The sequence below is a fragment of the Silene latifolia genome, chromosome Y, assembly GCF_048544455.1.
Source record: "Silene latifolia isolate original U9 population chromosome Y, ASM4854445v1, whole genome shotgun sequence".
Taxonomy (NCBI): domain Eukaryota; kingdom Viridiplantae; phylum Streptophyta; class Magnoliopsida; order Caryophyllales; family Caryophyllaceae; genus Silene; species Silene latifolia.
This window is the reverse complement of record NC_133538.1, coordinates 4,135,628-4,149,717: the sequence shown is the minus strand read 5'-3', so window position 1 is coordinate 4,149,717 and position 14,090 is coordinate 4,135,628. Positions and strand designations below refer to the sequence as shown.

The 14,090-nt window shown below is 34.2% G+C and overlaps 1 protein-coding gene across 1 annotated transcript; it reads right to left on the bottom strand.

Moving 5' to 3' along the window:
- Nucleotides 1-10,272: 10,272 nt before the first annotated feature.
- LOC141627502 (uncharacterized) lies at nucleotides 10,273-13,682 on the bottom strand. Its single transcript, XM_074440747.1, has 4 exons — nucleotides 13,676-13,682; nucleotides 12,248-12,353; nucleotides 11,184-11,731; nucleotides 10,273-10,700 (listed from the first exon to the last, which is right to left on the bottom strand). The coding sequence occupies exons 1-4, from the start codon at nucleotides 13,680-13,682 to the stop codon at nucleotides 10,273-10,275; spliced, it is 1,089 nt and encodes a 362-aa protein (XP_074296848.1).
- Nucleotides 13,683-14,090: the final 408 nt, after the last annotated feature.

Sequence of the window (14,090 nt, the reverse complement as noted above, 5' to 3'; positions counted from 1 at the left end):
GTAACTTGATACTGTTGTTTATATGATCTTATACTATTAAGCACAGAATGTGATACTAATAAAATTTTAAATGCAGATTGTTACTAGCAAGAAAATGGAACTGGCGATTCTGAGATGAACCTAACATAACCATTAGCGAAAAGAGGCCAATAGCAGCAATTCAGAATGTTGAAGAAACAACATTAAAGCAGTATAAACGTAGGAAAACAAAGAATAACAAGGAAAACAATACTATGGAGCTGGTAGAACAAAAAACGAACAAAGAGGTCGCAATTCAAGAAGTTGAGAAGACTAAACTACACAAAAAGAAGGAACAATTTGGACTAAGTGTAGGCCAAAAAAATTGGTTGAGTTGATTAAGAACTTAAATGAAGAACAACAGAACGCTATAAGGGATATTGGATTTGGAGGTTTGTTAATGTTAAAGGTAACTCAACTACCACATGGAATCCTGAATCGGGTCTTGAAAGCTTATGATTTGTTCTAGCAATATGTTTAGAACAAAAAAGTTGGATTTTCTGCTTTCAAAGCATGATGTCCATGACATGTTTCTACTACCTAGGACAGGTGATAAAGTAACCACCACAAAAAGGGGGAATGCCACTACTCTGATTGACACCAAAATGAAAAATGATTGGAGGATGAAGTTTGGTGTGAAAGGTACTTCTGCTCCAATTAATGTGAAGGATGTGCATGATAGATTGATGGCGTGTCGAGGTGGTGATGAGTTTAAGAGAATGTTTGTTCTCTATAGCATGTCCATTTTCCTAGCGCCAAATACAAATAAAACCCTAGATTTAAAACTTGTTAAGTCTATTGCGGATGTGAATAAAATTAGAGACTATGATTGGTGTGACTATGTCTTTGAAGAGATGACTGCTAGTATTAAGGGATGGAAAGAAAAAAGAAGTCGAATATCACCGGTTGCCTACTAGTGATTATGCTAGCCTACTTCCATAGGTTCAATTTTAAGGGCAATGCTATGAAATACACTCTACCGCTAATCCAACATTGGGATGATCGGACTCGGCATCAAGAGTTGAAGATGAGAGACAAACAAACAATATTGGAGAATGCACCAATTTCGAAAATTGAGTACCCAATCTGTTTATCACATCAAGGTCGGGAGACAATACAACATTCCTATGTATATTTATGATTAAGTACTCAAGTGTTACAAAGTATGTTTCTTTGAGTCTTTGATGAAGATAAAATTTGAGTTGCTAACAAGAGATGATTAATTTTTCGGAAGAACTAGGAAATGAGACTTACACAAACCTCGAGAAAGATGATGGTGAAGTGAACTGAAGCAAAAGAGGGCTACATCTTGATTAAGCTGCCTAAAGGAGTTGAAACCGATAAAGAAATCAAAGCAAGAGCAATGGATGTAAGTACTAATGTCTTTTTGTTGTCCTTACAATTACATCTATTCCTTTTCTTCTTACTTTGATATTGTTTTGAACACATTGTGATACTTTTGTTTACCCAAGTTGATATTGTTTTACCATAATCTAAAAGCGCCAGGGAGACTAAATTTTGTTAATGATAATGATATTTTATCAAAGCGTGATATTGCTCATTTATTTGTGATATTTATGGTGGCTATTTGTGATATTTTTTCATAATAGCAACCAATTGTAATGCTTATGGTATTGATTCACAGTAAGACAAATAGAGTGATATTGTGACACATAGTGTGATATTGTAAAACAATATCACATGGGACACGTGATATTGTTTTAAGGAGCCACTGAATTTGAATTCAGATATGGTGAGACATTTCTACTTTTATCATTGATATTGTTATGTGTTATGTATGATATTGTTAGCAGTTAGTATTGATATTGTTCTTAAAAACAATTCTTAAATTCAACTGTGATATTGTGCATACTATTGTCTGATATTGTTACTTCTTAATTGTGATATTTTTTCATAATAGCAACCAATTGTAATGCTTATGATATTGATTCACAGTAAGACAAATAGAGTGATATTGTGACACATAAAGTGTGATATTGTAAAACAATATCACATGGGACACGTGATATTGTTTTAAGGAGCCACTTTGAATTTGAATTCGGATATGGTGAGACATTTCTACTTTTATCATTGATATTGTTAAGTGTTATGTATGATATTGTTAGCAGTTACTATTGATATTGTTCTTAAAAACAATTCTTAAATTCAACTGTGATATTGTGCATACTATTGTCTGATATTGTTACTTCTTAATTGTGATATTGTGTCCCAAAAAATGAAAATGAATCACTTTTTTTCCCCTAACATCTACAAGCAAGTGTAATGTTGTGATATTATTAAAGAATAATGGTGATATTTTTTCAATAAATTATGATATTGCTGTGATTAAATATTTAATACTCTTGTTTAATATTTTTATTATGTCATTTGGCAGAGTGCTCATGAAGCTTATCTGCGTATAAAGAGGGACAACGAGTTGTTCTTTTCAAGATTTGTACATAACATGAAGAAGTTCATCAAAACGAAACCCAGCAATTCAATAGATGAAAGAACTACTTCTACCCAAACTCACGCCACAAAAGACTCGTAGTAAAGATGTTGAAAGCGAAAAAGAAGTGCTGAAGACAACAACGATAATTGTGATACATCGAGAAGCAAGAACAAGATACTCCCAATACACAAACTTTGCCTTTCATGAAAGATATTGGATATCATGCCTTTATGGATGGGTTGGTAGCAAGGTCTTATGAAAGGGCGAAAGCAAGAGAAGGGCTTCCCTCGTTTGATGTACTAAGCCGACATGTTAAAAATTCGAAGACGCGGAATTGAACAAAAAATATGGAGGATGTACAGATCAAGATCTTCAAATCGGCGGTGATCACGAGGAAGAAGGTGAAGAAATTATTGATATTACAAACTTGATCTATTTGATGATGGAAAAAATGATGATGAGGATTATGATATGTATTCAAATTTGAATGACATAGTAGACAATATTGTTTTTGGAGGAGGACGAGCTAGAGAGGATATGAATCGTGTTACAACTCCTAGAGCCAAAGACCAAAAGAGATAATGAAACCATTAATGAAGAGACAAATGTGTTGACTCGGTTGAATGAAAACGTTAATTTGGAAACAAATGAAGGTTTGGGAGTTATGAAGACAGTCCAAGAGGCACACAATGAGGTGGGTAATAATGGTTCAACAAATCAGGAGGACATTGAAAGAGAGGCTGGAAAAAATAACGAGAATGTTGAAGATGAGGTTATCAATAAGGAGGTAGATATTGCTACGGGGGAAAAAGCGAGAGAAGGAGAAGGACAAAAGGTTACAAATGTTGTGACTCAATTGGAGGAGGTTCTTCCAAATGTTGATTTTGGAGTAACACGGCCTGTTGAAGACAAAACAAATGAAGACGTTCATCATGATACAACATATCAGCATTGTGTTGAAAAAGAGGCCGAGAAAGAGAAGGCCAATGAGGTTCAAGAAGTGACGACTCAATTGCACGAGGTCGTTAATCAGTTCAATTCAGGGAATGGAGTTGAAAAAGATGTTGTGATTGATAAGGAGCCTGTTAAAATAGTTGTTGTGGTTGATAAAATGAATGAGGATAGTAATGTGGTGACTAAATTAAAGGAAAGCTGGAACAAATCTTTGGTTTAGATGCAGCAGGAAGGGAAGTATCATTGAATATTGGTTGCACTCGACAGAGTACCTTCGGCCACCCGATATGGTACCTCACAATTTGGGGTGTACTTTTCAAAGTGTGGTTTGCAGTCAAAGATGATATCCTTGTATCGAGAATCGATGTTGAAGCGGCAATTTATTTGAACTGTCTTGAAGAATCGGAAGGACGTCATGGATTATTGCTTCCTTACGGACCATACATTCAACAATTTGTAAGTCACTCTTTAAACAATTTTTTAAATGTAAGACATGACTTAATTTGCACCATATTAGTACTTTAAAAAAATAACTAATATGCTAATATTTTTGCAAAATGGAATAGAGAAATTGTCTGCAACTTTGGAACTTTCCATTGTATACAAAAGGAAGATATTGAGTCCTTGTTGCCTAACACGAAGATAGAAGCAGTGGTAATTGAAGCATGGGCAATATTGCTCAATGAGTTCCAAATTGCTCAAAAGGGAAACGACAAATTGACAAGAATTTTCTATGGCATTGCCCACTCGGTATGGAAACACACACACACATTTATCATCTTTTAAATTAGGTATTGTAGAATGTGTTTTATGGAGACTAATAAGATGCCCTTATGAACAACATGGTGATATAGAAAAAATCTTAAAATTCGATGAAGATAATATTGATGAATTGGCAAAACTTAAGCAAAAAAGTATATGATACATGGGACACGTGGTCGACTCTTTTTAAGGAGCCATTTGAATTTGAATTGAGATATGGTGAGACTTTCTACTCTTATCGGTGATATTGTTATGTTTTATGTATGATATTGTTAGCGATTACTAATGATATTGTTCTTAAAAACAATTCTTAAATTGAAGCGTGATATTGTGCATACTATTGTGTGATATTGTTACTTCTTAATTGTGATATTGTCTCCCAAAAAATGAAAATGAATCACTTTTTTTTTCCCTAATATTTGACATTGTGATATTATTATGTACAATGGTTGACATTGTTTTATAGCTTCTTAAAAATAACAACAATCGATAGGGATTTAAAAGTCTGTTAACATTGATATTGTTTTAGTACAGACTCTGATATTGTTGGATACACTGGTTGATATTATTTTACAACATACAAAAAAACTTCAGAGGGACAAAAAATATTATTAAGAATGATATTGTCTAGTATGTATTGTGATATTTTTATTCAGATTTTTGTTAAATTGTTTCCTAATATTATTTTCATCTAAAGGTGTTCATACCTTTGGTCTACGAAGATCACTACGTCTGTATCTGTGTTGATTTGAAGAGGCAGAAAATGTTCTATTTGGACAACAGAGAGTATGATGAATTCCAAGACGAGGAGCACGTACACATGGCTCATATGGCTGTAAGTACAATATTGAAAACAAAGAACTAATGGTATAATGGTTTTGTTCGATAAGCTTGAAATTGAAAAGTTGTTTACATTAATCATATACAGGCGACTCTTTATGGTGACTACCTCAACACGAAAGGTATTGAAAGTGGGCTAAAGGTGAAGGACTACGAAATGAATAATGTGAAGTTTCATTGGCAATCGAAAGAGTTGAACCTGGACTGTGGACTATTCATGATGTTTTACATGATGTTCTTTGTTGGTGAGCCTTTCGATTGTGAACTAAGCGATGCAAACATGAGACAGTTATACATGGGAGAGGTGGCAGCAACGCTCGTATTGAGTGATTTGAATAAAGATAGGAGTCAGTCCGGAAGAGAGTTACGACCTTTTACCGCCACAAAAGGTATCTTGTTAACTAAGTTTTGGCAAAAAGACAAAGAGGGAAAAAACAAAGCAAGAGAGAAAAAGGTGGGAAAAACAAGGTTGGACCCGCTATCAAAGATAAAAGGTTATATTTTTAAACACCGACTTCTACATTGAAATTTTTTATTATTATTATAAATACAAAATATATATTAAATCTTTGTAATATTAAACATTTCTAGCTCTTTGGAGAAGATGGTTACGCCGATTGTCGTTGGTAGCGGTAAAAGGGGAAATCCGATGGCCTTGGATGCACGTTGAAGCGTGGTGTGGTGATCCTAAATTAGAGTTCGTCTCAAGATTTATGAAGTTAAACAAGTCATTTTGTGCAAACATGTTGACTACGAGGAAAGAAGTGATTGACTACTCGCCTATTGGAGGACCCCGCTATCAAAAATAAAAGGTACTTTAAAACATATATTTTTTCGCAACTTTTTTTATTAATGGTCGATAATATTTGCAATGATATCTAAGTTTGACAAAAGAATTACAAAAGGTGATATTGTTGCTAGTGTCATGTGATATTGTACGTTAATGGGTTTGATATTGTTTTAGAGTAGAAACTGGTATAAAAGCATGATATTGTATATAATCAAGTGTCACATAAAAGAAAGATGTTGTTCTGATTTTTGTACACTTTTTTTTGATATTGTTGTGGTACATAGTGTGATATTGTTACATACACAGTATGATATTGTTAAATTGATTCTGAAAAATAAGTAGGGCTTTTAAATTTATAAATGTTGCCAGTGACATGTGATATTTTTTTTAAATGATTGTGATATTGTTTCAAATTAGACACCTTTTAAATAAGTGATATTTTCTAGTATTGGGGTGATATTGTCTACAATCAAGTATGATCTTCTGATAGTGGTTGAAGGGCACGATATTATTTAGCGTGGATTTTGTGATATTATTTAGTGTGGATTGTGATATTTTTTATCGGGATCACCTTTTAAATATGTGATATTGTTTAATTTTGATATTGGTTATCAATGTCACAGTTCATCTGACAATTTTTGAACATTGGTGTTAATGTTTTGAGCAGTGAGGTTGTTGCCAAGTTCAGTGATGATCAATACCTTGCAAGACGGGATATATTATCGTTGCTTCCAACTGTACATGTCAACAACAATGTGATTGAATGTTGATCACTAATTCTGAATCACATTGAGCACACGAGAACCTGTGAAACAAGTTTATTGTTTTTTGAATTCGACACATGGTAAGTGACATTCTGTTTTGATTTATAAATATTCACGCTTTGATTAAAAATATCAGTTATTTAAAATGTGATATTGTTGGGGTACATAGTGTGATATTATTGCATACACAAATTGATATTCTTTAATTGATTTGAAATTAGATAGGGATTTAAAATTGATAAATGTTGCGGCGACAAGTGATATTGTTTTTAAATGATTGTGATATTGTATCAAAGTACACACCTTTTAAATAAGTGATATTTTTTAGTATTGGGATGATATTGTCTACAATCAAGTATAATGTTCTGATATTCGTTCACATCCTTACTGATATTATTTACCATGGATTGTGATATTTTTAGTATGCCTTTGTGATATTGTTTATCGGGGTCACACTTCAGAAGCGTGATATAGCAAACGTAAAAGTGATATTGTTTATACATATTCACGTTTTGATTAGAATGTAGTAAATCTTAAATGTAAACGATTTCTTAACTTATATATATACATATATATACACTACAGGAATCAATAGTAGATGTTACTAAAGGCAAAGAAGCGAAGAAGGAAAAGATATTCGAAGAATGGGACAAATTCATAAGAAGAAACACAGTTCCATGTAACATGGAAGCAGATTTGGTTTTTATTCCGATGGTCTTGCAAGAACACTACTTCTGTGTTTGTGTAAATTTCAAAACCGAGACGATTGAAGTGTTAGACAATACAGAGTACGACAACTGGGAGCAGACTGAAATATATAAGGCTGCAGATTCGGTGGTATGGTTTATTGATATTCTTGCTAGTGACATGTCATACAATTGTCTGATATTGTGGCTAGGATAGGTTGAGTGTATACAGTAAATGAATATGATTCTTTGACAAAATAATGCCTAATAGTATAACTAATTATTGTAGGCCTATCACATGAGTGATTTCCTAGCAGGGAAAAATGTTGACAGAGCGCATAACGTAATAGATTTTGATGTTGTCAACACGAGTTTCAATTGGCAAAAGAAAGAAGCAAACAATACTGAATCGGGAAACTTCTTAATGATGCACATGATTCGCTATGAGGGGCGATTGTTTGAAGGCGATTTGCGTCAAAAGTGCGAGAGGCGCTACTCTGGTTAGAAATAGCAGCGACATTACTTTTAGCGACATAAATAACATAGGACAGCGCTGATTGGGAAAGTTAAAGAATTTACAAGCGGGAAAGGAGAGCTTTTAAATAGATTGAAGGAAATGAGGAAGAATAACGAAGATGCAAAAGGCAAGGGCAATAAGATAAAAGCCAAGGATAATGTTGTTGAGAAGGACAATCTTGTGGAACAAGAAATAACAAAGGCGAAGGTCCGCCAAAAGAGAAGCCCAATGTTCAAACAAAAGCCAAGGAGGATGCTACTAGAATGCCAACAATTAACACAGAAATACCCATTCTTCGCAAATCTCCAATCAGAAGGTAAAAACCAAAAACCCGACTTGTACATTTCTGATATACAATCATAGCATTACGTTTCTGCTTTTATTTGAAACAGACACAAAGGTAAAAATTTCACATAGAACCATAACATGGCATTTTGTTTTTGCTACTACGAATCCAAACAAGATGGTGAAGATGATGCAGAAAAAACCCCAATCCAAGTACAAACGATCAAGACAAGCGCAAACCCTAATAATAGAGGAAGAGGAGAGGTAGAGGTAGAGGAAGAGGACAAAAGTAGGGCTAGGAATGTATTCTTTGGTAGGACGGACATGTGATATTGTTCCGAAGTTGTGTGATATTGTTGTAGGTACAATGGTAGGAAATAGAACTTTTTTTTTATCAACTCTTAGTAAACTGTGATATTGTTTCAGGAGTTGGGTGATACTTTGCTTAAGTTGTTGTGATATTAGTTCTCAGTAATAATAAAAGCAGTCAAGGTTCTTAAAATCTTTTTCTCTTTGATATTGTTTTGGTACCCAGTGTGATATTGTTCCGCAAACATGTTGATATTGTTGTATTTATTCTCTAAAATAAATCAGGGGGTAGGGTTTGAAAATTCTGTTTAGTTGGATAAGTTGTGATATATTGCACTCACTTTGGTTGATATTATTGCACTCTTTGGTTGATATTGTCTAGTATGTCTTGTGATATTTCAAGGGTTTGACAAAGTATAACTTCTTTTTGTTCAACTTACGGAAAAGCGTGATATTCTTTCAAGGGTTGTATGATATTATGTTTTAGTTCTTGTGATATTAATCCTCAGGAACAACAACAGTGGCTAAGGATATAAAAATCCTTTTGTTGTTTGATATTGTTGGGGTACATATTGTCATATTTTTGAGTACACGCGTTGACATTGTTTGAAAATTGTGATATTATTGCACTCAGTGGTTGATATTGTCTAGTATGTACTGTGATATTTTAATCATATTTTTGTAATATTGTTTCCTAAAAACATCCAATTGTAGTGGTAATATTTATGAATACTGGTGATATTGTTTCACTTGAAATGTGATATTCTTTAGAAGCATTGTACAATATAATACAATATAATAAAATACGTATACAAGCAAGTGTAATGTTGTGATATTGTTTAACTATTATGATGATATTGTTTTTGTATCAACTGTGATAAACCTTCAAATGAGGTGGGATAGTATTTAATAATGGAAACAAAACGACATTAGTAATTATGCGGTTTTTATAACGTTGATACTCAAAATGGAAAGAATACAAAATTGATGCCATTTGGAATGACATACAAGTAAAAATTGAATAGTATAAACAATGAAAATTCGATTCTGAAAGTTGATGATGTTAAATAAACTTCCTCAAAGATGCGAAGCCCTTAATCACTATCAACAAGTGAAGAAATCGCAAAACAAACGGACAAAAACAAAGTGACATAACGTTAGTAAGAAGTTTGACAAAGTATAACTTCTTTTTATCAACAAAGTAACTGTGATATTGTTTCAAGGGTTGAATGATATTATGTTTTAGTTGTTGTGATATTAATACTCAGGAACAACAACAGTAGCTAAGGATATAAAAAACCTTTTGTTGTTTGATATTGTTGGGGTACATCTTTTGTGATATTTTTGAATACACGTGTTGATATTGTTTGGTTGATTATGAAAATAGATAGGGATTTAAAATTGATAAATGTTGCAGTGACAAGTGATATTGTTATTAAATTATTGTGATATTGTTTCAAAGTAGACACCTTTTAATATTGGGATGATATTGGTTAACAAGGTACTGATATTATTTACCATGGAATGTGATATTTTTAGCGTGGACTACGATATTGTTTATCAGGTCACACTTCAAAGAATCGTGGTATAGCAAACGTAAAGCTGGTATAATAAAAGGTGTAAGACAAATTACTTACATCGGATTCATGATCAAACGAGTGTTGTGATGTATCAACAGCTGGATTAGGGCAATTCCGCTTATCATGATGTGCCATTTGTTTACAATTATTGCAAAATCTTTTCGGCTTTTGTGCCTTTGCAAATGATGATCTTTCTTGGACATCAACCTCTTGCCGGTACCCTTGTTTTTTGATTGAACAGGAGGTAGTATACGGACCTCAGATGAAGACTTAACCCCAAGGAGCATCTCCAACTCTTGGTGTTTAGTCAATTTTTCAAAGATCAGACTTGAAATTTTGTCGAAATGTCTTGTATAATGAAGTCGGTTCATTTATGTGATTTTCAGCGAGAGATTTGGCGGTGTTAATGTTGAGTAGAATTCGGACAGGCAGTCGAAATCGAAGCTTAGTGACATCCGACGAAGTAAAATCATCCAACAATTGACCGTGAGCATCATACAAGGGCATTTTTTTAGTGTTCTTTGTCCACCTACTGAGAAGATACTTATCAGGTATCTTTTTGATCCCTTTACCTGATAAAATCCAGATGATGTGTTTACATATGTAGCCCTTCCTCTCAAACGACTTGCGGGAACATGTTGCATCAAATGTTGAAGGATTAAATGCGATAGTGTAACTCTTATTGAAGATAGAATCTTCAACTTCTAGGAACCTTGTCTGCCCTCCTTGAAGAATCACCAGCACTACATGAGTTTAGAGAATCAACGCACTATTGTTGGAATTCATAAAAGAGAGCGTGCGTATAAACGATCGATGCATGAACCTCGGGGCTAAGAAGGGTTTTGGTTTGAGGTAGGGAGTGATCACTATCTCTGTCAAGAGATTTTGGGGTGTAGCGTTGCTGATCCATAGCACTTTGAAAGCGCATCCAAAACTCAACAAGTGTGCCATGAGGATTCTCAAACCGCTTAAAGAAGCTGTTTGCGCTCTCAGAGCGTTGCGTTGTTCTTAAAAGACAACCAAGAGGAATATCACGATAATACGCCGGAATCCAACGTTGCCGTCTGGAAAACAGATATTGCAACCATGTATTATCTTCCAATTGAAACTCATTGATCAACGAACACCACCTTTCTTCGAAGTCAGAAGGCTCTAACTCTGAATCCCAAACAACGAGAACTCGGACGAGTGACGAAGTCGATTTCTTTGGTCAATGTCGTGCCTACCTTTTCGGGTAATTTCTTCATAATATGCCACATGCAATAGCGATGGGAAGCGATCGTAAAAACGGCGAGGGACTGCAATTTTCATAGCAGGACATTGATCGGTAAAAAAGCAATGGGGTTCCTTCCCACCCATACAATCTAAAATTTTTGTGAAAATCCATTTAAAATTCTGGTCATTCTCCCTAGATATAAGCGAAGCACCAAAAGTGACGGACTTCTTGTGATGATCAACACCAGTGAAGGGAGCAAAGATCATGTCATACTTATTAGTTGAATAGGTTGGGTCAAAAGTCACCGCCTCACCGTATAGAGCGTAATTACGACGTGCTGCTGCATCAGCCCAAAATACACGAAACAAACACTTATTCTGATCAATATCATAGGCAAAATAAAAACCTTCATGGGTTTCATGAAGGTGTTCCAACTGGTCTACAAACATTTGAGCATCCTTAAGACCTATAAAACACTTGATTTCCCTTCCAAAATTCTTAAACTCAGTCAAAGAAGCTCCAATATTTTCATAGCCGTCAACATATTCCTTGACGGACCTGAAAGTAGAGGTTGGGCCAATATTAACCTTGCAATTATCAACGATGGTTTGTTTATGTTGCAAAGCAAGGTTCCTACATTTTTACGAAATTCTCTATACTTGAGTGGAGAAAGACGGTGGTTATGGGCGCATGAAAGCGATCAACAACAAAGAGTGGCACTTGAACTTGGTCAATTTCTTTAATAACAAATCTAAAGAAAATCCTAGCTTTACAACCAATCCTAGTAACCTTAGTCTTCTTCGGATTAGAGGCCTTGACCATTGGCTCCTCCTCCTCACCAATAATGGGTAATATTGTCGGCTTAGAATCCCTAAATCCTTCCCGGTGACACACAATCAATTTTGTCCTAATATCTCCACTACTACGAAACCTTTCGTTGAAGATTTCCTTGGTTCAAAACCACATGCTATTGCATAAGTCTCATAAAACTGTATACCCTCGTCTAACGTAGCAAAATTTTGTCCTATTTTAGGTGTAAATTCAGTTGCAATATTTCGACCCACTCTTGAGAACCTCCAGGCGTCACCATCAAAGAAAGACGATTCCCAAAGATGCACCTCATCAACGTCTATGCATTGTGGAGAAGGAACATGTACCACAGGGACAACAAGAGTATTTTCTACAAAGAAGAGAAGTTGAGTAAACAAATTATAACAAATATAACTAGATTATAACTGTGACTATGATATTGTGAAGGAATGCATGTGATATTGTGCAACATAAAACGTGATACTGATGAATATAAAATAAATACGCAACCGTATTGCAGCCTATGATACTTTGTGTGGAATACATCGATATTCTCGGAGCATAACATGTGATACAAATATAACAAATATAACTAGATCATAACAAACTATGATATTGTGAAGGAATGCATGTGATATTGTGCAACATAAAATGTGATCTTGATGAATATAAAACAAATACGCAACCGTATTGCGCAGCCTATGATACTTTGAAGGAATACATATGATATTCGGAGCATAACATGTGATACAAATGCACATAAACTGATTACAAGTCATGTACTGCAGCATATGATATTGTAAAGGTCTCAATCTGATATTGTGAAGCATAACACGTGATACTAATGCACAGAGAGTAATGACCAGTAATGTACTGCAGCCTTTGATACTGTAAAGAGTTCAATGTGATATTCTAAAGCATAACATGTGATACTAATGCACAAAAAGTAGTTGCGAGTCATGTACTAAATCCTATGATACTGTCAAGGACTAAATGTGATATTGTGAAGCATAACACGTGATACTAATGCACAGAGAGTAATGACCAGTAATGTACTGCAGCCTTTGATACTGTAAAGAGTTCAATGTGATATTCTAAAGCATAACATGTGATACTAATCCACAAAAAGTAGTTGCGAGTCATGTACTAAAGCCTGTGATACTGTAAAGGACTCAATGTGATATTGTATAAGGGAAACTGATTCTAATGAGCAGTAATCAGGCTAACAAAAACTACAAAAATGTGATACTTTTCATAATTAGTTATGATACTGTACTGAATAAAAAGTGATACAAAAGGAAACTGTTAAATAACGATTTAAACTTGAAGTAAACACAAGCAGTGAATGCAAAATAAACTTGATGATTAACAAAACAGACAATGAGTACATTATTTGTTATACGTCAATTAGAAGATGAAAAAAAAACAGAGATTAAATTTGAACGCAACAAAAATAGCAAAAACTACATGTTGAATAAAGTATATAACCAGTACATGATTTTAATACATAAAATAGCACGAATTGATGAATACGTGACTGATGTTGATGAATTATAACATCAATTATAACAAAAAACCAGTAATTATACAACGAATTCAGTCGAATATACAATAACAATTAAACATCGTGCAATAAAACAGGAAAACAGAATGAAAAAAATTAAAACATAAAAGCATAAAACGATGAATTACCTGACATTGAATATATTAAAACTGAGGAAAAAATAGATGAAGACGAATGATGAAGAAAAAGTGAAGGACAATAAGCAACTGAGACGAATTTTGAAGAAATCGCTGGAAATCAATCACGAATGATGATGAACACAGGTGAAGATGACAGCGAGAGCGAAGAAGACAACTACGCGCGAAAAATTGACGGCGTGAGAATGAAGAGTGTGATTGCGGAAGAGAGAGAGAAGAGAGAGAAAGTAAATGAATTCAAATGGTGAATTTGAGCTGATAATAGGGTTTATATAAGAACTTTAGGAAATTACGAAACTACCCTTACTAATAGCTTGATATAAAACAGTATTGTTATGACTCATGTGTGATATTTTTGATGGACTCATGGACTCAAATAATTAGGTAGGACTCATGTGATCCTAAT